Source organism: Phoca vitulina, unplaced genomic scaffold (assembly GCF_004348235.1).
Source record: "Phoca vitulina isolate PV1807 unplaced genomic scaffold, GSC_HSeal_1.0 scaffold20, whole genome shotgun sequence".
Lineage (NCBI taxonomy): Eukaryota > Metazoa > Chordata > Mammalia > Carnivora > Phocidae > Phoca > Phoca vitulina.
In genome coordinates, this window is record NW_022589723.1 from 41,820,545 (window position 1) to 41,844,837 (window position 24,293).

At 37.2% G+C, this 24,293-nt stretch overlaps 1 protein-coding gene and 1 pseudogene across 9 annotated transcripts in view; one reads left to right on the forward strand and one right to left on the reverse strand.

Moving 5' to 3' along the window:
• NRG4 (neuregulin 4) overlaps positions 1-24,293 on the forward strand; it is a 171,720-nt gene that overhangs the window by 93,562 nt on the left and 53,865 nt on the right. For 6 of the 9 annotated variants that reach the window (XR_004301062.1, XR_004301067.1, XR_004301061.1 and 3 more), the window contains 2 exons: positions 10,339-10,436; positions 22,212-22,297. Coding sequence is in view for 1 of the 9 variants with exons in the window: in XM_032417992.1 (XP_032273883.1) it covers positions 22,212-22,361 (150 nt within the window). In the remaining 8 variants the exon portion in view is untranslated. Of the gene's footprint in view, positions 1-10,338; positions 10,437-22,211; positions 22,362-24,293 lie in introns of those variants that run through there. The other 3 variants (XR_004301066.1, XR_004301063.1, XM_032417992.1) reach the window with 3 other exon arrangements.
• LOC116640441 lies at positions 5,576-6,804 on the reverse strand (annotated as a pseudogene).

A 24,293-nucleotide genomic window follows, 5' to 3' on the forward strand; every position in this document is an offset into this window, starting at 1 on the left:
CTCTGTTTCTATAAGGTAAAAGGCAAAAAAAAAAAAGTGTGATTTTCCAGGGTTCTCTGGGAATTCTCAAAGATAGTTTTAGATGGGTAAAAGATAAACTGAAAATTTTATTTTTTCTATATTTAGGATCTAATTTTGGTAAAGCAAAATCAAAACAGTTGCCAGAGGAGATTTGGGCACTTGATTAATATAGTTTCAAAGGTACCTGAGAAACCATACTTGGTTACCTTTTTAGTTGAAAGGGACAAAATAAAATTTACTTTGCATGTTTTGTCCATCATTATGCTTTCTCATATTCTAGACCAAACTGACCCTTACTTTAGTTATCCCTAGTTCTCTCTCATGGGTTCTGCCAGTTCAAACCACTTTTATAATAACATTAAGATGTTATTTATAACATGCTGTGTGGTTATCATTCTTTTCTTCAATGAATCAGTAACTATGTATTTTTAAAAATTTAACATTTCAATTTTCAATATAGTAAATACCAATAATTCTACCCAGGTAAACAGAAACTCTGGAGTCCTTAGTGAGGCCGAGAGTCCTTTGGTTTGGAGACCAAAAAACCTGAAAACTGCTTTCAGGTGCTTTCAAACAGAACTATTCTTTTTTCCTTGAAAAACAAAAGTGTACACAGAGTTGTATTTCTCTGTCACAGTTGTTCCTAGTATAGTCTTCTTACTCATATCAATTATAGCTTTCACCTAAGTAATTAACTTCTACTTCATAGAGAAAACCGAGGGATGGGAAGTTTAGAGCTGTCTAAAATATACAAGCAATTTAGTAGATATGCAAAACCCATGCTACACATAATACAACTTTTTACTGCCACATACCTCCCCCCCTTTTAATCTCCCATGTTGTTATTTATTACATTAATAATATTTCTAGCAAAAACAAGTAACAGGGTCAGTAATTGAATTCACATTGACAGATTTCATTTTGATCCATTAGCCAATTTGGAAAAAAGCCATGACTCAAAGGGATTAAATGTAAAACCTTTTCATATATATACAATGGAATAGTATTCCGCCATCAAAAAGGAATGAAATCTTGTCATTTGCAATGACATGTATAGAACTAGGGGGTATTATGCTAAGTGAAATAAGTCAGTCAGAGAAAGACAAATACCATATGATTTCACTCGTGTGGAATTTAAGAAACAAAACAGATGAAAATAGGGGAAGGAAAGGAAAAAGAAAATAACATAAATACAGACAGAGAGGCAAACCATGAGAAACTAGTCTCTTAATTCTAGGAAACAAACTGAGGATTGCTGGAGGGGAGGTGGGGTGGGTGGGGGGTGGAGTAATTGGGTGAAGGGCATTAAGGAGGGCACTTGATGTAATGAGCACTGGGTGTTTTATGCAACTGAGGAATCCCTAAATTCTACCCCTGAAACTAATAATACATTATATCTTAACTAACTTGAATTTAAATTAAAAAAAAAAAAAAAAAGTAAAACCTTTTCTTTGCAGCATATACTATTTTTTAACACAATGGCTCTAAAACTCCAAACAGATGTCAAATGCAAACTACAACTTCCAGGACACTCATTTTAATTAAGACTATCACATGGACTTGTCTCTTACATTTTTAAAAATAATTTATACAGTTATTGAAATGTATATCATTTCAATGACCATTGGGCAGGAAAACTGAAAAGTACAGCTGTGAGAATTATACTCCACAGTAAATACTTTTGTACTTGTACTAAATTCTCATGTCACTGAGAACCTTAACCTAGTCTAAGACATTTGAGATAACTTACAACTATCACTTTTTTGGGAACATTTTTTGGTACTTCAGTCAAGTGCTGAGGGAGTTTTATTCTAAAATTAGGGCTAGAATTTAAACTTCCAATACTCCCATCCCCAGGTAACACAATTAAGAATATTCAGAAACCCTGATACCTCTTAGATCTTCAACATTTCAGAGTTATGCCTGATAAGTCACATTTGAAAAAGAATGACTAATATAGAAATTAACGGTCTTTACTGATCTTTAGGTTTTATATTTACAGTATTGTCCAGGAGAAATTAAATGAAAAATGTTATACCAATTATTTTCCAAGGTCTATTCGAGATGTCTGCTTATTAAGACTTACAGCTATCCAAAGGTAAACGATTGTCCTCTAAGATTATACTACTTCTTGTAGAGCTGATAGTAAAGTACATCAACCCAAATCTTATGAAAGCAGCACATCCTTAGCAGTAATTAATATGTAAAAAGTATCAACATTAGTGGTTTGAATATAAAAATTTATTTTTAAGTCAAAGTATGTAACAAATAAAACCTACAGAAAGGAGAGGAGTCCAAGGTAGCGGAGGAGTAGGAGGAGACCTTAATTTCGTCTGGTCCCAGGAATTCAGCTAGATCGCTCTCAAATCATTCTGAACACCTGTGTACTCAACTGGAGATCTAAGAAAAGAATAGCTACAACACTACAAACAGAAAAGCAACCACTTTCTGCAAGAATGACAAGACGGAAAAACTCACTTCAAAAAAGAGAACAAGAGGCAGTACTGACTGCCAGGGACCTAATCAGTATGGACATAGTGAGATGTCGGAACTAGAGTTCAGAATAACGTTTATAAAGATACTAGCTGGGCTTGAAGAAAGCATAGAAGACACTAGAGAATCTCTTTCTGGAGAAATAAAAGAACTAAAATCTAACCAAGTTGAAATCAAAAAGGCCATTAATGAGAAGCAATAATAATGCTGGCTCTAACTACTAGGGTAAGTGAGACAGAAGAGAGAATCAGTGATATAGAAGACCAAACGATGGAGAATAAAGGAGCTGAGAAAAAGAGAGATAAACAACTACGGATCACAAGAGGAGAATTCAAGCGATAAAGTGAAACAATATTAGAATAATTGGAATCCCAGAAGAAGAGGAAAGAGAGGGGGGCAGAAGGTATATTGGAGCAAATTATAGTGGTGAACTTCCCTACTCTGGGGAAGGGAACAGGCATCAAAGTCCAGGAGGCACAGAGAACCCCCCCTCCTCAAAATAAAAAACAGGTCAGCACCCCAACAAATAATAGTGAAACTTGCAAATCTTAGAGACAAAGAGAAAATCCTGAAAGCAGCTTGGGACAAGAGGTCCGAAACCTACAACAATAGAGACATTAGTTGGCAGAAGACCTATCCACAGAGACCTGGCAGGCCAGAAAGTACTGGTATGATATATTCAGGGTGCTAAATGAGAAAAATATGCAGCCAAGAGTACTTTATCCAGCTAGGATGTCATTCAAAAAAGGAGTGATAAAAATCTTCCACGACAAACAGAAACTTAAAGAATTTGCGATCACCAAACCAGCCCTGCAAGAAGTATTAAAAGGGATCCTCTAAGCAAAGAGAGAGCTCAAAGTAACATATACCAGAAAGGAACAGACACAATAACAGAAACAGTGACTTTAGAGGTAATACAATGGCACTAAATTCATATCTTTCAATAGTTACTCTGAGCGTAAATGGGCTAAATGCCCCAATCAAAAAACACAGGGTATCAGATTGGATAAAAAAGCAAGACCCATCAGTATGCTGTCTGCAAGAGACTCATTTTAGACCCCAAAACACCTCCAGATTCAAAGTGAGGGGGTGGAAAACCGTTTATCATGCTAATCTACATCAAAAGAAAGCTGGGGTGCCAATCCTTATATCAGACAAATTTGATTTTAAAACAAAGACTATAATAAGAGATGAGGAAGGACACTATGTCATACTTAAAGGGTCAATCCAACAAGAAGATCTAACAGTTGTAAATATTTATGCCCCTAACATGGGAGTAGCCAAATATATAAGCCAATTAATAACAAAATCAAAGAAACACGTCAGTAATAATACAATAATAGATGTGGATGGAACTAGAGGGTATTATGCTAAGCAAAATAAGTCAATCAGAGAAAGACAGTTATCATATGATCTTACTGATATGTGGAATTTGAGAAGGCAGAGGATCATAGGGGAAAAATGAAACAAGGTGAAACCAGAGAGGGAGACAAACCATAAGAGACTCTTTTTATATATATATTTTTATTTTATTATGTTATGTTAGTCACCATGCAATACATCATTAGTTTTTGATATAGTGATCCATGATTCATTGTTTTCGTATAACACCCAGTGCTAACTAAAATCTATATGTGCCTGCCTTAATACCCATCACTGAGCTAACCCATCCTCTCACCCCCCTCATAAAGACTCTTAATCTCAGGAAACAAACAGGTTTGCTGGAGTCGAGGGGGGTGGGAGGGATGGGGTGGCTGGGTTATGGACATTGGGATGCATATGTGCTATGGTGAGTGCTATGAATTGTGTAAGACTGATGAATCACAGACCTGTATCCCTGAAGCAAATAATACATTATATGTTAATAAAAGAAAAATGTGCAGAAAACATGAACAGACATTTCTGCAAAGAAGACATCCAAATGACCAACAGGCACATGAAAAAGTGCTCAACATCACTCAGCATCAGGGAAATACAAATAAAAATCACAATGAGATACCACCTCACACCAGTCAGAATGGCTAAAATTAAAGGTCAGGAAATGACAGATGTTGGTGAGAATGTGGAGAAAGGGGAACCCTCTTACACTGTTGGTGGGAATGCAAGGATGTGCAGCCACTCTGGAAAACAATATGGAAGTTCCTCAGAAAGTTGAAATAGAGCTACCCTACGACACAGCAATTGCACTACTAGGTATTTACCTGAAAGATACAAATGTAGTGATCTGATGGCGCACCTGCACCCCAATGTTCATAGCAGCTTGTCCACAATGGCCAGACTGTGGAAAGAGCCCAGATGTCCATCAACAGATGAATGGATAAAGAGTTGGTATATATATACAGTGGAATATTATGCAACCATCAAAAAAATGAAATCTTGCCATTTGCAATGACATGAGTGGAACTAGAGGGTATTATGCTAAGTGAAATAAGTTAATCAGAGAAAGACAATTATCATATGATCTCACTGATATGCGGAATTTAAGAAACAATACAGAGGATCATAGTGGAAGAAAGGAAAAAATAAAACAAGATGAAACCAGAGAGGTAGACAAACCATAAGAAACTCTTAATCATAGGACACAAACTGAGGGTTGCTGGAGGGGTGGGGAGGTGGAGAGATAGGGTAACTGGGTGATGACATTAAGGAGGGCATGCAATGGAATGAGCACTGGGTATTTCTGTACCTCTGAAAACAACAATACATTATATGTTAATTGAATTTAAATAAAAAATTTTTTTAAAAAACCTACAGAAAGCAAATTTTCCCATCACAATCTATTGCTTTACAAAATACTATTTTGAAAATACATTCCTTCAGGGGCGCCCGCGTGGCTCAGTCAGTTAAGCAGCTGCCTTCGGCTCAGGTCATGATCCCAGTGTCCTGGGATCGAGACCCACATGGGGGTCCCTGCTCAGTGGAGAGTCTGCTTCTCCCTCTCCCTCTGCCTGCCTGCTGCTCCCCCTGTTTGTGTTCTCTCTTTCACTATCTCTCTATCTTTGTCAAATAAATAAATAAAATCTTAAAAAAAAAACGCATTCCTTCAGTCATTATAGAGTTCCTAAAATACAAAAGAAATTAAATTTGTAAGAAATTCTAGTAGACCAGACAGTGTTGTCAGGACTTCTATGTTGGTGGTTATGCTTTGATACATTCCGTGCCATCTACCTCCACTCATGCCACCTTGCTCATAGTAATCTCCACTCCCTCCACCACCATGGCCATAACTACCCAAGCCACCTTGAGTACCATATCCCCCATTGTAATTGTTACATATTCCCATTCTTCGAACAGATCCATAACCTCCCTGATTATCCATTCCTTCTCTGCCATAGCCTCCCATTCCAGAACCTTCCTTTCCAGACCTGCCTCCAGGAGAATTCAAGAAAAGTTCAATGTATCAATGTTGCATGTTATTCTTATCTTTAGACATGGCGGCTACAGCATATTCATGTGTCACAAATTCTGTGTCTCCTTCTGTTGCTCTGCCATCAGCTGCCATATCGGTATGCACTTGTATTGGATTTAGTGCTGAGAAGAAATTCGCAATGTCATTTTCAGCTGCATGAATAGGTGATCCTCTCATAGATACAAAATGACCACCATCACCAGCTCTGCCATAGCCATGTCCTCCCATACCTCTTCCATCTCTCACTCTGTCATCAAAGCCGTCATTTCTATAGCCATAATTATTATAGCCACCATAGTCACCAAAACCTCCATAACTGCCATCATATCCATCCCCTCCTGGTGGCATTCTGTCATACAGAGCCCAACTCTATAATACCCCCCTTTTCCTCCTATTGGTCTATCTTATGGTCCTGATGGCTAGCCCAGCAATCTTCTTGGTGGATCATAAAATCCTTGATTTCATTCCTGGCATTTCTGAAGATCTCAATATACCTGTGCCCTATTCTTTCCTTGTGTTTCCCTAGAGCATTTTCTGCTGTCTCCTTTGAAGCAAATTGCAGGAAGGCCTCCTTGTGCTTCTCTCCTGATAGTCCATCCTCAGTGTTACTCCATTTGGCATGATTTTCAACCATTGAAAGAACTGAACTTTTTCTTCTTTGCTGCAACCAAATGGCAGTCCAAGTTGTACCGTCCCATCACTAGCATGATTTGGACTATTATGTATCATGACCCAGTCCATCTCAGTCATGTTTGATTTAAATGTCTGTCAGGCAACAGTAGCACCGACTCCAGTGCTTGCAGGGTCCGGTCGTGAAGAGGAATAAGTGGCTCTTCTCATGGAGCACTGGCACAACATTTATCCCAACCATTTCCATTGGTGGCCCACGTGCATCCTTTATGTGACTTCTTAAAATTATAAAAATAAGTATGTTCATTAATATGATCCAAAGTTATAACCTTAAGGAAAAGTAGCTTAGGGGCACCTGAGTGGCTCAGTCGTTAAAGAGTCTGCCTTCGGCTCAGGTCATGATCCCAGGGTCCTGGGATCAAGCCCCTCATCGGGCTCCCTGCTCGGCGGGAAGCCTGCTTCTCCCTCTCCCACTCCCCCTGCTTGTGTTCCTGCTCTCGCTGTGTCTCTCCATCAAATAAATAAATAAAATCTTAAAAAAAACAAAAACAAAAAAGTAGCTTAAAGATTAAGGGCTTAATGGATATTATTTAATTCAATTTAATATCAGTCTAAGGCTTTAAGAAACCTTGGATATGATCTACTATAAAATGTAAATACTATAAAACAATTATGATTGAAATAAGATATTTGTCAGATCAGTTATTCAACTCAGTTGAACACAGTTTTATGTTTTTCCTAGATTTTAATAATGTGCAGGAGTACTATTAACTTATTTAATCAGTAAACCTGTATTAAGTTTAGGGAAAACAAACCCTAGTAGAATAAAATGTATTTAAAATTATATTTAACAGTGATAAAAGACATAGCTGTTTTTATTAAGCCGAAGTCCTAAGTTAGTTTTGTTTACCACAAATTTACTAATATGAACTTGGATTCTTCAAATATTTTTTATTGTCACTGAAAGTAATTTTTTATAAGTTTAGCACATTAAAATCATCAGAGGTTCACTTTCCTATTCTGGGAATTTTAGGAATATTGAATTTGTATAAGAGCTTATTTATCTCTCTAAGTCAATTTGAACAGAACTTTAAGAGACTCTGGAGACAGGAAGACATTTCATACTCACTGAATGAGAGGTAAAGACCTTTCTATGTGATAGAAATGGAGAGAACTTATATCTTCAGATCTATAACTTTGGCAAGGTCAAGAGTAAACAGAAACATAAAATTTTACTCATAAATAACAAAGAGATATTCTCCTTCCCAGGGCATATGAAATTTTTAATTGATTTGAACTTAAAAATAAAATTTTAATAAAAGTCCAACAAACCAGATGCCCTGTCATCTTTCACCTGATAGAGAATAGATCCCTGTCATCCATTTACAGAGATCATCAGATTATGAAACTCTCAAACCAAATTACTCATCAGTGTTCTCACTAATGGAAAATAATTTAACAGTAGTAAGTGAACCACCACCACCACCACCACAACAAAACCATAAAATTAGTAAATAAAGGAAAAAGCTAGAGAAACAGGGAGCCCGTAAATTTTAAGTTCTATTCTTGCTTGGAATTCACCTCTGGGACCAGGAAAAGACATGCCTGGGCTTTAGCTGTGTAGGAGGTGCACTTCTCTGGCAACTTTATCTATCTAGCTCTGTTAGATGACTCCATCTCAGTGGAGGACCTTCAAAACTGGTAAAAAATAAATTTTTATAGAAGGAAATATGATTTCCTTACAAATATAAAATTAATACATATCAAAGATATACTTAATTAATTAATGAGGGAACAGTAAGATGTTACAACTGACTCAGAGAATTCAAACAACACACACAGGTGATCAGACATGTTGAAGTGAATTTGCAAATAGATATAGGTTAATATGCACAGGGCAATGTGCTGTATTATTTGGATAAATTTAATTTGCATTAGAGTAAGTTCTAAACAATATACAAAGTTGTAAAATAACTCAAATACAGTGAAAAGCACAGGCCCCTATCGAATCAGGTAACCCAAGAAGGTACATTAGACTGGGCACCTAGTAGTCTTTTTTCTTGTCTATTTCAGTCTTTCTCTAGAGAACAATCCAGGCAGCAGCCCTTTCTAGCTTTTGTCCTCTTGGCCAGTTTAGACAAATGTTACCAGCCCCTAATCTTTCAACCACCCATCTAGAACCTTCTAGATTCTTGGAGCAAGGTTAGGGGAATAGGGTTTGTTTGCACCTATCTTTGCTTCACTAGCTGGATGAGGCCTTTACTTGCTGCTTCACTTTCCTCCATCCATCTTGTAATCACCTTGGAGCCAAAATGCATAGTGTGGAGGTGGAGCTTTGTGATAGAAGGTTTAACTTGGCAAAGGGATATTTGTTGGAATAGTTACCCGGAGTGACTTAGTAAACTCTGATTCCCTGAGCCTGATCACCAGGATTTTCCCAGAGGGGCATTCCGAGAAGTATCTGCCTACACAGCCACAAGCTCAGACCAGGGAAGGTCTCCGCTGCCTTGACTGAGGCCAAGTTCCATCCCCTATCCACAGAGTAGCATTCCCACTGTTGGATAGGTGGAGTCATCATTTGTCAGGTGATAAAAGACTGAATGCTATTTGAGAGGCTGTTTAAGGAGTACAAATGTGGGTAATGTGCAAAAGGATAATTATTCAAAAGTAAAATGATTGAAGTTTGACGATTACTTACAATTGGAAAATGCAAGAAAACCAACATTTATGGTGCTTCTTCATTTGGCATGTTGCCTCATTTAATTATATATTTTATTTGTGTCTGTCAGCAGTTTAGCTGGGCCTCACTATATGTTTTATAAAACTCAGTTACCGAAAGGAATTGTCTGGATTTTATGAGTCATTTTATTAACCACAGGAAATTTTAAAGTTTTTTTAAGGTCATTTGGTTATAAGATAGGGTGAGTCTTGGCACTCTTTATAGATAAGACTTCTGTCTTTTCATCTCTAAATTTACTGGAGGGTTGTGGTTCAAAGAAAAAAAGTTCAAATGCTACTGTGATATTAATCACAGCAAAGCCCTCTTTAACTTTTGGCCATATACTTTGTTAAACATCAGAATTTAGACTAATCTTTAGAACACTGTTACAAAGAGGAAATAACATTTTTGAAGCTTATAATAGAAGAACATTTGCAAATGCATAAAACAACTGCTCTATTTAGCTATGCATTTTTTTTAACACTTTTCATAGTCATAACCTTACTTCTGATAAAGATTGTTCATTAGTATTCTCCGCAGAAACAATTGATACATCTTTCTTGACTTTACCATGCTTAGAAGAAAACTTGTAAGAGGATAAATCCTGAAACTTCACATTTTTTCAGAGCAGACTCTATGCTTATCAAACATGGTGGGATATGGTTATGAAACAGTGGAAACATTCCTTCTCTCTTAGGTCTGCTTGTCGTCTGAGTTTGTCTTACTGATTTGTGTCATTTGTCCAAGAGTAGAAAAGACTCTTCAGAATTAACTTGAGTTAGCTTATTGCTGTTCTAGGAAGCAGAGTGCCAATGAAAGACAATATATATCCTTCTTTAAAGCTCCTTCATTTTCTTATTTGTTGCATAATGAAGTTATATCAGATTATGCATTTGCTTCTGAATTTTCATTACCCTTTTAGTGTCTTTATCATCCACCATTTCCATTGGAAGGCAGCTGAAAAATATCCCAGTTTCTCGTAAGATTTTATTTTTAACATAGGAAGACCATGCAAAGTGACAATTGTGACTTTTGCCCAGCTCTAATACTTAACTTTTTTTGTCAGGAAGTGAACTGATGCTGGCTTCTCTTTGTCTTATTCCAAGTTGGGGCATGAGATTTTTCCCTGCATTAGAAGGTTGTTGAGACCTGAAGCCTGGGAAGGTAAGATCCCAGCATGAATACTATCCATTTAGAACTGTGGTTTAGTTGAGTGTCTGGTGATTTAAGAGCATAAGTCTTTCCAGCTGTTCCCAGTTTATAATCTCACTATTTGTTCACACGCTTCCTTTATTCATTGTGCTTTAGCTTATTTCAGTAAGTATAATGTTTCAAAATTTCAATGGTTTACTTAAGCTAAAAAAATTATAGCTTTTCACAATAAAACTATAATAATACTCTATAAAATTAAAAAATGTGAATTATTCTTCGTGCAATGTTTTAGCCATTTATATTCAGATATAATCTGTAGTCCATTTCAGCATATGAATTATCTGGTTATAGTCAATCTTGAAAGAATCTAATAGATTTTGCTTTTAACTTAGATTATACTTACACATTTGAAATGTAGTAATTATTGGTATTTTATGGTGCTAATAATCATATAAATATGACAATAAAACACAATTTTTGCAGGATTGAATATTAGTGTTAAGAATCTAGTAAATGCTTAGTGAAGTTACATTTATGGGACTAGCTAATAAAAGAGGGAAGGGTCATGAATCAGTCTTCCTTAACAGTTCTTTCTTCTAAAAATCTTGTAGGAGCTTTGTAGGATGTTGGCATGTTTGTGTATTGTTACATGTCCTAGACTACTAAAGAGATCCAAGCTCATGTTATCAGTTCATGTTTCTTGAACATTCTGTTTTAATTTTGTTTTGTTTTTTACCATTTTCATGGGTTTCAGATTGAACTTTGATTACTACAGAGTATTGGTTAAGTGTAAGTCAATTTTGGCATGTGCCAATATTGTATTTCTGCTTTCCAGAATAGATTATTCCAAGTAAAGTGATGTTGACATTGAGCCTTCATTTGGTTAGTGAACTCTTCTATAATATAAACTTGTTTCCGAGAAATATAATAATAATAATAAACATAAACATTTATTGGTTGCCATGCTCTTAGCCTTTTCTGGTTATAATTTTTCTTAGGCATCATATTCTCTATAGTCCGATATGGGATGTAAATATGGCCTTTATAAAGTCACTAATTTCAGTTTCACTTGTATAGTGTGTTTCACCATTCAGAGCACTTTTAGACATTGTTTGATTCTGATAATAACCCTATGAAATAGCTAAAGCAGGTGTTGTTATTTTTATTTTACAGAGTCTTAGAGAGTTTAAGTGACTTTCCCAAGGTCACACAGCCAACAAGCACAAGTGTCAAGAAATCAGTTTTTTCTACTTCACAGTTGAATACCCTTCCTTCCTTCCTTCCTTCCTTCCGATTTTATTTATTTGTTTGACAGAGAGAGAGAGAGCACAAGCAGGGGGAGCGGCAGGCAGAGGGAGAGGGAGAAGAAGACTCCCCGCAGAGCAGGGAGCCTGATGTGGGGCTGGATCCCAGGACCCTGGGATCATGACCTGAGCCGAAGGCAGTCACTTAACTGACTGAGCCACCAGGTGCCCCTACTCTTTCTTGAAGCTAAATGCCCTGTATTTGTTTACATGATTAGAAACTTGGTTCTTTTATCATGATAAAGGTCTCAAATGTGTAAAAACTTACCTTAAATGCCATAGAATCTAATGAATTTATTTCATGTCCAGTGTACTAAACATAGCCTCTGTGGTTAGGGACAAATTATTGGTGATATTCAGCCAGAAAACCAATACATATGGCATGGATTCTGAGTTTGGGAATTTCTCACCTAGCTGAGCATTTATGTCTATTCCAGCATTCATCTTTCGATTCCAGGAGAATGTACATGATCCTTAGGGCTTGGTGTTCACCTCATCAGGTATCACAACTCTTTGCTACTTGGTGGTCTGTGTAGAAGTGAGGTCTAGAAATAATTTAGCAAGACAGTTGCATAAAGATTGAGGGCTACTTAGTTACATGTAAAATGCTGGTGCAACACCTTACCTTTCAATTTGCTTCAACTAGTAATACCAGTTGCCTGTCTGATCTTAATTCTCCCTATTTATCCATAAAGTCATTGATTAACTGTGTTGGCCTGAAATTTGATATTTATGCTGTAACTGAGGTTGTAACATTTTCATAAATGAGCTCAAGCTTTAAAAGTGGAATCCAGAGGTGCCTGGCTGGCTCAGTTGGAAGAGCAACTCGGGGTTGTGAGTTTGAGCCTCACACTGGGTGTAGAGATTACTTAAAAAAAATTAAAAATATCTTAAAAAAGAAAGTTGGATCATTGGTGGGCTGTTTACTTTTTTGCATGATAAATATCTAAATATTTTAAATTAATTTTTAAGTCAACCATTCCTACTTCTTTAACATAATATTTAAATTTCTCTTTGCTTTTCTCTAAATTCTAACTAGTTAAAAAATAACAAGGGTTGTTTTTCCTTGACATTACTTTATTTAAAGATAGCATCATGTTTTTACTTTCCCACAAGAGTATGTATTTCCTTTGTCCTGCTGTAAGATAACAAAATGACATTCTAGTGTTGGTTTCCTTTATATTCCTTTTTTTGTTTGCTAACAAGCTGATTTGACTACTAAGTTTATATTTATACCATTCCCTTGACTCCTTCCAACTCAAAGTATTTACTGCCCAGGTAAAACATTTATAGTTAGTTGCATCGGGTAGTTTGTATCTTCTCCTTGAAGTTCAATCGTACCTAAAGTTGAACAGCTTTAAGAAATTTAAGTAAGGGGGGGAGCAAGATGGCGGAGGAGTAGAAGACCTGGATTTCATCTGGTCTCAGGAATTCAGCTGGATAGGGATCAAACCATTCTGAACAACTACAAACTCAACAGGAGATCGAAGAAAAGAATAGCAACAACTCTCTGAACAGAAAAGCGACCACTTTCTGGAAGGTAGGACGTGTGGAGAAGTGAATCTGAGGCGATATTCGGGAGGATAGACGGCAGGGGAGGGGCCTCCGTCGGCCGCTTCTGGCAAGTGATAGAGCCACGGAGCACAAAATCGGAACTTTTAGAAGTCGGCTCCGCTGAGGGATGTCACTCCAGTGGCTAAGCGGGGGGTGGAACCCTCGTGGGACAGTGTGGTCTCAGGACCCTCGGGGTCACAGAAAGACCAGGGGTGCCTGAGTGCGGCAGAGCTCCCAGGTATCGGAGCGGGGAAGCCGGCTGCAGAGACAGAGCCGAGGCGCGGGCTCTCAGCTCGGGGTGGCCATAAACCGTGATTCACGGCACAGTCAGGCCCCTGCTCCTCCAGCAGGGACCCAACAAGTGGCAGATCCGGGGAGACTCACCTTCTTCCCCTGGGAGGAGAGGCGCCGGAGCGCACCGCAGGGATCTGCGGGGTTTGGAGACTCCACACGGGGTCAGGTGCCAGAGATAGAAACGCGCGGTCACAGGCTGGGTGAGCATGGAGTGAGGCCGGAGACCGGGGAGACGGGAGTAACTGACGGTTTTTCTCTGGGGGCTCACTGAGGAGCGGGGCCCCGAGTTCTTGGCTCCTCCAGGGCGGAGACTGGGAGGCCGCCATTTTCACTCTCTGCCTCCAAAGCTGTATGGAAAACTCGCAGGGAACAAAAGCTCCGGAGAGCAAACCCGAGCAGATTACCTAGCCCTGACCCAGCAAGGGCGGGCAATTCTGCCTCTGGCAAAGACATTTGGGAACCACGGCAACAGGCCCCTCCCCCAGAAGATCAGCGAGAACAACCAGCCAAGACCAAGTTTACCGATCAAGAATGGCAGAACTCCAGCGCTAGGGGAATAATGCACATAGAATCCATGGCTTTTTTATCATGATTCTGTAGTCTTTCAAAGTTAAATTTTTTTTTAACTGTCTTTTTTTTTTTTTTGAATTTTTCTTTTTCCCTTTTTCAACCAACATCTTATCAATCCCTTTTTTAAAAAAACATTTTTATTTCTCATTTTTAGAGTCATATTCTATCCCTTCATAGTAGTTACCCATATTTTTGGCATATATATGTATAAGTTGTTCTCTCTTTAAAATTTTGAGATAGTTTCTTCTAACAGATCAGAATATACCCTAAATCTCTAGTGTATGGTTTTTTTCTACTCCCCTGCCTGATCACATTCTCTCCTTTTTCTTTTTTCTTTTTTTTTAAATCCTCTTCTTTTTTTAAAACAACTTCTTATCAATTCCTTTTATAAAATTTTTTATAATTTCCATCTTTACAGTCATATTCCATCCCTTCATCATATCAACCCTTATTTTTGTACATATATAAGTTTTTCTTTCTTTAAAATTTTGGGAGGCACTTTCTTCTAACAGACCAAAATACACCCAAAATCTAGTGTGTGGCACTGATCTATATACCAGCCTGATCATATTTGATCATATTCTGTATTTTTTGTTTTGTTTTGTTCTGTTTTTGTGTGTTTTTATCTTTATCTTTTTCTTTCTTTTTTTTTTTTTTTCCTTTTTTCTCTCTTTCCCTTTCTTTTACCACTGCTTCAGGTCTTTTCTGATTTGTTTAGAGTATATTTTCTGGGGACGTTTTTACCCTGTTAGCATTTTGTTCTTTCATTAATCTATTCTCCTCTGGACAAAATGTGAAGATGGAAAAAATCACCACAACAAAAAGAACAAGAGGTAATACCGACTGCCAGGGACCTACTCAATACGGACATTAGTATGATGTCGGATCTAGAGTTCAGAATCATCACTTTAAAGATACTAGCTGGGCTTGAAAAAAACATGGAAGTTATTAGAGAAACCCTTTCTGGAGAAGTAAAAGAACTAAAATCTAACCAAGTCGAAATCAAAAAGGCTGTTAATGAGGTGCAATCAAATATGGGGGCGCTAACTGCTAGGATAAATGAGGCAGAAGAGAGAATCAGTGAGATAGAAGACCACATGATGGAAAATAAAGAAGCTGAGAAAAAGAGAGCTAAACAACTACTGGATCACGAGGGCAGAATTCGAGAGATAAGCGATACCATAAGACGAAACATTAGAATAATTGGCATCTCAGAAGAAGAAGAAAGAGAGAGAGGGGCAGAAGGTATAATGGAGCAAATTATAGCAGAGAACTTCCCTAATTTGGGGAAGGAAACAGGCATCAAAATCCAGGAAGCACAGAGAACCCCTCTCAAAATCAATAAAAATAGGTCAACACCCCGACATCTAAGAGTAAAACTTACAAGTCTCAGAGATAAAGAGAAAATCCTGAAAGCAGCTCGGGAGAAGAGATCTGTAACCTACAATGGTAGAAACATTAGATTGGCAACAGACCTATCCACAGAGATCTGGCAGGCCAGAAAGGACTGGCAGGATATATTCAGAGCACTAAATGAGAAAAATATGCAGCCAAGAATACTATATCCAGCTAGGCTGTCATTGAAAATAGAAGGAGAGATAAAAAGCTTCCAGGACAAACAAAAACTAAAGGAATTTGCAAACACGAAACCAGCCCTACAAGAAATCTTGAAAGGGTTCCTCTAAGCAAGAGAGAGAGCGTAAAAGCAACATAGACCAGAAAGGAACACAGACAATATACAGTAACAGTCACCTTACAGGCAATACAATGGCACTAAGTTTGTATCTTTCAATAGTTACCCTGAATGTATATGGGCTAAATGCCCCAATCAAAAGACACAGGCTATCAGATTGGATTAAAAAACAAGACCCATCGATATGCTGTCTGCAAGAGACTCATTTTAGACCCAAAGACACCCCCAGATTGAAAGTGAGGGGGTGGAAAACCATTTACCATGCTAATGGACACCAAAAGAAAGCTGGTGTGGCAATCCTTTTATCAGACAAATTAGATTTTAAACCAAAGGCTGTAATAAGAGATGAGGAAGGACACTATATCCTACTTAAAGGGTCTATCCAACAAGAAGATCTAACAATTGTAAATATCTATGCCCCTAACATGGGAGCAGCCAATTATATAAGGCAATTAATAACAAAAGCAAAGAAACACATCGCCAACAATACAGTAATAGTGGGGGACTTTAACACCCCCCTCACTGAAATGGACAGATCATCTAAGCAAAAGATCAACAAGGAAATAAAGGCTTTAAATGACACACTGGACCAAATGGATTTCACAGATATATTCAGAACATTCCATCCCAAAGCAATGGAATACACATTCTTCTCTAGTGCCCATGGAACATTCTCCAGAATTGATCACATCCTAGGTCATAAATCAGGTCTCAACCGGTACCAAAAGACTGGGATCATTCCCTGCCTATTTTCAGACCACAATGCTTTGAAACTAGAACTCAATCACAAGAGGAAAGTTGGAAAGAACTCAAATACATGGAGGCTGAAGAGCATCCTACTAAAGAACGAATGGGTCAACCAGGAAATTAAAGAAGAATTTAAAAAATTCATGGAAACCAATGAAAATGAAAACACAACTGTTCAAAATCTTTGGGATGCAGCAAAGGCAGTCCTAAGAGGAAAGTATATAGCAATACAAGACTTTCTCAAGAAACAAGAAAGGTCTCAAGTACACAACATAACCCTATACCTAAAGAACAGCAAATAAAGCCTAAACCCAGCAGGAGAAGAGAAATAATAAAGATCAGAGCAGAAATCAATGAAATCGAAACCAAAAGAACAGTAGAACAGATCAACGAAACTAGGAGCTGGTTCTTTGAAAGAATTAACAAGATTGATAAACCCCTGGCCAGACTTATCAAAAAGAAAAAAGAAATGACCCAAATCAACAAAATCATGAATGAAAGAGGAGAGATCACAACCAACACCAAAGAAATACAAACAATTATAAGAACATATTATGAGCAACTCTATGCCAGCAAATTAGATAACCTGGAAGAAATGGATGCATTCCTAGAGATGTATCAACTACCAAAACTGAACCAGGAAGAAATAGAAAAGCTGAACAGACCTATAACCACTAAGGAAATTGAAGCAGTCATCAAAAATCTCCCAACTAACAAAAGCCCAGGGCCAGATGGCTTCCAAGGGGAATTCTACCAAACATTTAAAGAAGAATTAATACCTATTCTTCTGAAACTGTTCCAACAAATAGAAATGGAAGGAAAAGTTCCAAACTCATTTTATGAGGCCACCATTACCTTGATCCCAAAACCAGACAAAGACCCCATCAAAAAGGAGAATTACAGATCAATATCCCTGATGAACATGGCTGCAAAAATTCTCACCAAAATACTAGCCAATAGGATCAACAGCACATTAAAAGGATTATTCACCACGACCAAGTGGGATTTATCCCTGGGCTGCAAGGTTGGTTCAACATCCGCACATCAATCAACGTGACACAATACATTAACAAAAGAAAGAACAAGAACCATACGATCCTCTCAATAGATGCAGAAAAAGCATTTGACAAAGTACAGCATGCTTTCTTGATCAAAACTCTTCAGAGTATAGGCATAGAGGGTACATACCTCAATATCATAAAAGCCATCTATGAAAAACCTACAGTGAATATCATTCTCAATTGGGAAAAACTGAGAGCTTTCCCCCTAAGGTCAGGAACACGGCAGGGATGTCCACTATCACCACTGCTATTCAACATAGTATTAGAAGTCCTAGCCTCAGCAATCAGACAACAAAAAGAAATAAAAGGCATCCAAATCGGCAAAGAAGAAGTCAAACTCTCACTCTTTGCAGATGATATGATACTTTATGTGGAAAACCCAAAAGACTCCACCCCAAAACTGCTAGAACTCATACAGGAATTCAGTCAAGTGGCAGGATATAAAATCAATGCACAGAAGTCAGTGGCATTCCTATACACCCACAACAAGACAGAAGAAAAAGAAATTAAGGAGTCGATCCCATTTACAATTGCACCCCAAACCATAAGATACCTAGGAATAAATCTAACCAAAGAGGCAAAGAATCTGTACTCAGAAAACTATGAAATACTCATGAAAGAAATTGAGGAAGACACAAAGAAATGGAAAAACGTTCCATGCTCATGGATTGGAAGAACAAATATTGTGAAGATGTCAATGCTACCTAGAGTAATCTATACATTCAATGCAATCCCCATCAAAATACCATCCACTTTTTTCAAAGAAATGGAACAAATAATCCTAAAATTTGTATGGAACCAGAAAAGACCCCAAATAGCCAGAGGAATGTTGAAAAAGAAAAGCAAATCTGGTGGCATCACAATTCTGGACTTCCAGCTCTATTACAAAGCTGTCATCATCAAGACAGTATGGTACTGGCACAAAAACAGACGCATAGATCAATGGAACAGAATAGAGAGCCCAGAAATGGACCCTCAACTCTATGGTCAATTAATCTTCGACAAAGCAGGAAAGAATGTCCAATGGAAAAAAGAGAGTCTCTTCAACAAATGGTGTTGGGAAAACTGGATAGCCACATGCAGAAGAATGAAACTGGACCATTTCCTTACACCACACACAAAAATAGACTCCAAATGGTTGAAAGACCTCAATGTGAGAGAGGAGTCCATCAAAGTCCTAAAGGAGAACACAGGCAGCAACCTCTTCGACCTCAGCCGCAGCAACTTCTTCCTAGAAACATCGCCAAAGGCAAGGGAAGCAAGGGCAAAAATGAACTATTGGGACTTCATCAAGATAAAAAGCTTTTTCACAGGAAAAGAAACAGTCAACAAAACCAAAAGACAACCGACAGAATGGGAGAAGATATTTGCAAATGACATATCAGATAAAGGGCTAGTATCCAAAATCTATAAAGAACTTATCAAACTCAACACCCAAAGAACAAAGAATCCAATCAAGAAATGGGCAGAAGACATGAACAGACATTTTTCCAAAGAAGACATCCAAATGGCCAACAGACACATGAAAAAGTGCTCAACATTGCTCGGCATCAGGGAAATCCAAATCAAAACCTCAATGAGATACCACCTCACACCAGTCAGAATGGCTAAAATTAACAAGTCAGGAAATGACAGATGTTGGCGGGGATGCGGAGAAAGGGGAACCCTCCTACACTGTTGGTGGGAATGCAAGCTGGTGCAGCCACTCTGGAAAACAGTATGGAGGTTCCTCAAAAAGTTGAAAATAGAGCTACCATACGATCCAGCAATTGCACTACTGGGTATTTACCCCAAAGATACAAAAGTAGGGATCAGAAAGGGTACCTGCACCCCGATGTTTATAGCAGCAATGTCCACAATAGCCAAACTGTGGAAAGAGCCAAGATGTCCATCAACCGATGAATGGATAAAGAAGAAGTGGTATATATATACAATGGAATATTATGCAGCCATCACAAGGAATGAGATCTTGCCATTTGCAATGACATGGATGGAACTGGAGGGTATTATGCTGAGCGAAATAAGTCAATCAGAGAAAGACATGTATCATATGACCTCACTGATATGAGGAATCCTTAATCTCAGGAAACAAACAGGGTTGCTGGAGTGGGGGGTGGGGTGGGAGGGATGGCCTGCCTGGGTGATAGACACTGGGGAGGCTATGTGCTCTGGTAAGTGCTGTGAATCGTGCAAGACTGTTGAATCTCAGATCTGTACCTGTGAAACAAATAATGCAATATATGTTAAGAAAAAAAAAAGAAGAAGATAGCAGGAGGGGAAGAATGAAGGGGGGGAATCGGAGGGGTAGAAAAACCATGAGAGACGATGGACTCTGAAAAACAAACTGAGGGTTCTAGAGGGGAGGGCCCTGGGAGGATGGGTTAGCCTGGTGATGGGTATTAAAGAGGGCACGTTCTGCATGGAGCACTGGGTGTTATGCACAAACAATGAATCATGGAACACTCCATCTAAAACTAATGATGTAATGTATGGGGATTAACATAACAATAAAAATTTAAAAAATAATTAAAAAATAAAAAAAAATTTAAGTAATGAGTTTATAGGTTTTTTAAAAGAAATCCTCCTTATGAAGAAGAATTATGCTGTTTCATTTCTGGATTTATGTCTTTAGGGTTCTAGTTATCTTTTCTAGAGTAGAAACAGCCCCATTTTAACATTATTTCAAAACTTGAGTTATTTTAAAACTATGACAGCAAATCTTTTCCTTAAAAATCTTCAGAAGTCAGAAATAATTATTACTTATTGAATTCTAATTTTAAAAATTAAAGAAGCTAGAGGAGTTTTTCTCTGTTTATTTTGGTCATTTTGGAGATACTTTGGCAAATTAAATATGCAAGCTATTTTTTTGTTTTTGTTTTATTTACTGTGTGGAATGCCCCTTTGGTTATTTTGTGATGACATATGTATCAGTTTTTATGGCAGTTTCTATGTTGACTTTCTGTGTGTGTGTGTGTATGTATTCCCCTTTGTGGATTCCCTGTTTGAGAAGTGGAATGTGGGGCTGTAGGAGAAAAGTTATTTTCAATTAAATTTTTTTCTCCTCACATTTATTTGACTGAGTTTATGGAAAAATAAGTATTTTCTATTTAGGTAATTTGTGTTTTCCCAAAATATTTTTACTGTCATTTCAGTTTGCCACTCATGTTCTATCCTAACCTTTCCTTTCTGTGTCTCAACTCCATCTTTACAGTAATTTGAGAGAATTGAGACTGCTTTTTTGCTCAAACTGATACCCTATAACAATAACACTACTACCTCACAGGGGTTCATAAAACATGTTTGATATGTAGATTTAAGTAAAATTGATATATTTTGTGCTGTATCTTGGTGTTTTATTCTCTCCTTTATATGTATATTGCTTTTTAGCTTATCACATTATTTAGTAATTAGTTCACTAAGGTGGAGAAAAGGAGATAAATCAACATTTCTAGTTGTGGTAATACCAGCATAAAGAAGAAAAATACATATATATATATATATATATATACACACATGCATACAGACATATACTTTTTTACACTAAAGTATTGCTAAGTGTAGTTTACTCCATAACTTATTGGGTTTAGTAAACATTGGTATATATTAAAATACTGTTCTTTATTTTAACAGAAACTACAGAATAATGAAATTGATCTGATGCCAAACAGTGTCATTCTCATTAATCCATATCCATGTTTTATAATTCTTTGAACATATTAACTGGGAAAAGGGAACTGATTTGTCTTATCAAAGATTATGGTCCTTTTCCATATAGTTTTAAGGAGTTGAAAGTAATTGCCTTTAAAATATTTGGTTAGCAGGGGCACCCGACTGGCTCAGTCAGTGGAGCATGTGACTATTGATCTCAGAGTTGTGAGTTCAAACCCCACATTTGGTTATAGAGCTTACATTAAAAAAAAAAAAAAATTGCCATAAAATATTTGGTTGGCAAATGAAAATACCAAAAAATATTCTAGAAAAGGAAAGTAATAGGAAAGAGAACTACCAGATATTAAAATATATTATAAAGCAACAATATTGAAGCAGTGTGGTAGAAGATTATATGTGTAGATATGGAAGAATAGAAAGAAATATTGTTACTTATACAAATTGGACATATGTTAAAGGAGGCACTATTAAACAGTAGGAAAGAGAATTATTTAATAAATGGTGTTAGAATAACCAGCAATATTGAAGAAAAATACATTTAAACCCACATCTATACCAGATATAACAAAGTAAATTTCAGATAAATTTGAGTTAAGTGTGGATAATTACATCATTGAAAATCTAGAAGATAAAAGGACCAAATATTCTAGAATTTCTCTGGAGTTTCTAAGCAATTAGAAAATTGTAAAAGGAAGATTACAAAGATTAGATTACATATGCTAATTTCCTTTATTATAACTGTATCTCTGTGAACATTATAGGAAAGTATGCCTATTCTATGTTCAAAACCTGGAAAATTAGTATTTTATCTTCATACTAGCTGGAAACCTTTTGCTTTCTATATTAGTTAATAAGACAGAGAATGCAATTCTTTATCTAAAATTTTATTCTGTAGATGCATTGAAAATTATACAGGAGCTCGTTGTGAAGAAGTTTTTCTCCCAAGCTCCAGCATCCAAACTAAAAGTGACCTGTTTGCAGCTTTTGTGGCATTGACTCTTCTTCTAGGAACTCTTATCATTGGAGCCCTCTACTTCCTTTTCAGGTAACCAAAATAGAAACATACTTTTGGGAAAAAAAGGTAGTTATTCTATTAAATAATTACTAGGTTCTTTAGATCTAGATATTTTTGCAGATAGTGTTTTCTGTTCAAAGTTATCTCAAAAAGAATGAAATCTTGCCATTTGTAATGATTTGATGGAACTAGAGAGTATTATGCTACGTGAAATAAGTCAGTCAGAGAAAGACAAACACCATATGATTTCACTCATATATTGAATTTAAGAAACAAAACAGATGAACATAGGGGAAGGGAAGAAAAAAGAAATGAAGGTGAAAATAGAGAAGGCGGCAAATCATAAGAGACACTTCATTCTAGGAAACAAACTCAGGGTCGTTGGAGAGGAGGTTGGTGGGAGTAAGGGGTAATTGGGTGATGGGCATTAAGGAGGGCACTTGATGTAATGAGCAGTGGGTGTTATATGGAACTTAGGAATCACTAAATGCTACCCCTGAAACTAATAATATAATGTGTGTTAACTAAATTGAATTTAAATAAAAAATTTTAAAAAAGAAAAAATAAAGTTACCTCTCTAATACAGCTATTGTTACTAAATTAATAATTACTTTTTAAAAAAGATTTTATTTATTTATTTGACAGAGAGAGACACAGTGAGAGAGGGAACACAAGCGGGGGGAGTGGGAGAGAGAGAAGCAGGCTTCCCTCTGAGCAGGGAGCCCGACGCAGGGCTCAGCCCCAGGACCCTGGGACCATGACCTGAGCCGAAGGCAGACACTTAACGACTGAGCCACCCAGGTGCCCCAATAAGTCATTTTTGAAATGGTCTTAAATAATCTCTATTTGTTCTTTGTTACTGTCATCAAACATTGGCTCCTGTAAACTAGTTAGGTAGAGCCACATTTACTGAAGTGATCATGCCAAAATACCTAAATATTAGGGCTGGGACTGTCTATCATCTATCTATATATCTATTTATCTACCTACCTACCTACCTACATACCTACCTATCTACCTATCTATATTTTTATTTTTTTGAGAGAGAGAGTGCAATGGTGGGGAGGGGTCCCAGGGGACCTCATTCCCACATACTCCTCTGCATTCTGACCTTGCCACTCTTATATCAAGAGGTAGTTTATGTCTCTGAATCCTTGAATCTGGGCAGACATTAGGACTGCTTTGATCATAGAATATTGTGGAAATAATGCTGTTCCAGTCTTTAAATGTTCTGGTAGCTTCTACCTCCTGCCACTCATATTTGTGATGCTCTTTGAGAATCAGCCACCATGTTGTGACAAGCCTAAACACCACGAAGAACCAGACTCAGCTTAGCTCCCAGACAACAGCCAATGTCAACCACCAGCAGTTTGAATGAGCTATCTCAGACAATCAACTCAGTTGAACCTTTAGTAGACTGAAGACCTACCTGTCAGTTGACTGCAAGCACAGACCCCAACCAAAAAATGCCCAGCTGTCAACCCACAGAACCATGAGAAAGAAATCGTTTTAATCCACTGAGTTGGGTTGATTTATTGTGCACTAGTAAATAACTAGAACACTCATGTTTGGAATTAGGTTTACTCTGACTTTAAATAATGTTTGGAAAAAAAGCTGAATAATGATTTATATATTTTTTCTATCCCTCTAAACATTTTGTCTAATATGCTAAGGAAAAGACCAACTGACTAATTCCCTCATTATTCACTCTAGTGTCAAATTAGAAAGATAGTATTTTATCTGTTACTGGTTGGATAATAAATAGTTTTTGTAACATCAGTCAGGATAGACTAGGTTTGGCTACTATAATTATCAACCCTCACAATTTAGTGGCTTAATAATATAAGACCCATTCCCATTCATAGTATATAAATATTATAATTTGGCAGTCAGAGCTTTGCTAATCATAGTTACTTAAAGTCTCAAGCTAATGGAATAGGCAATATCTTGAATGATGTTGCC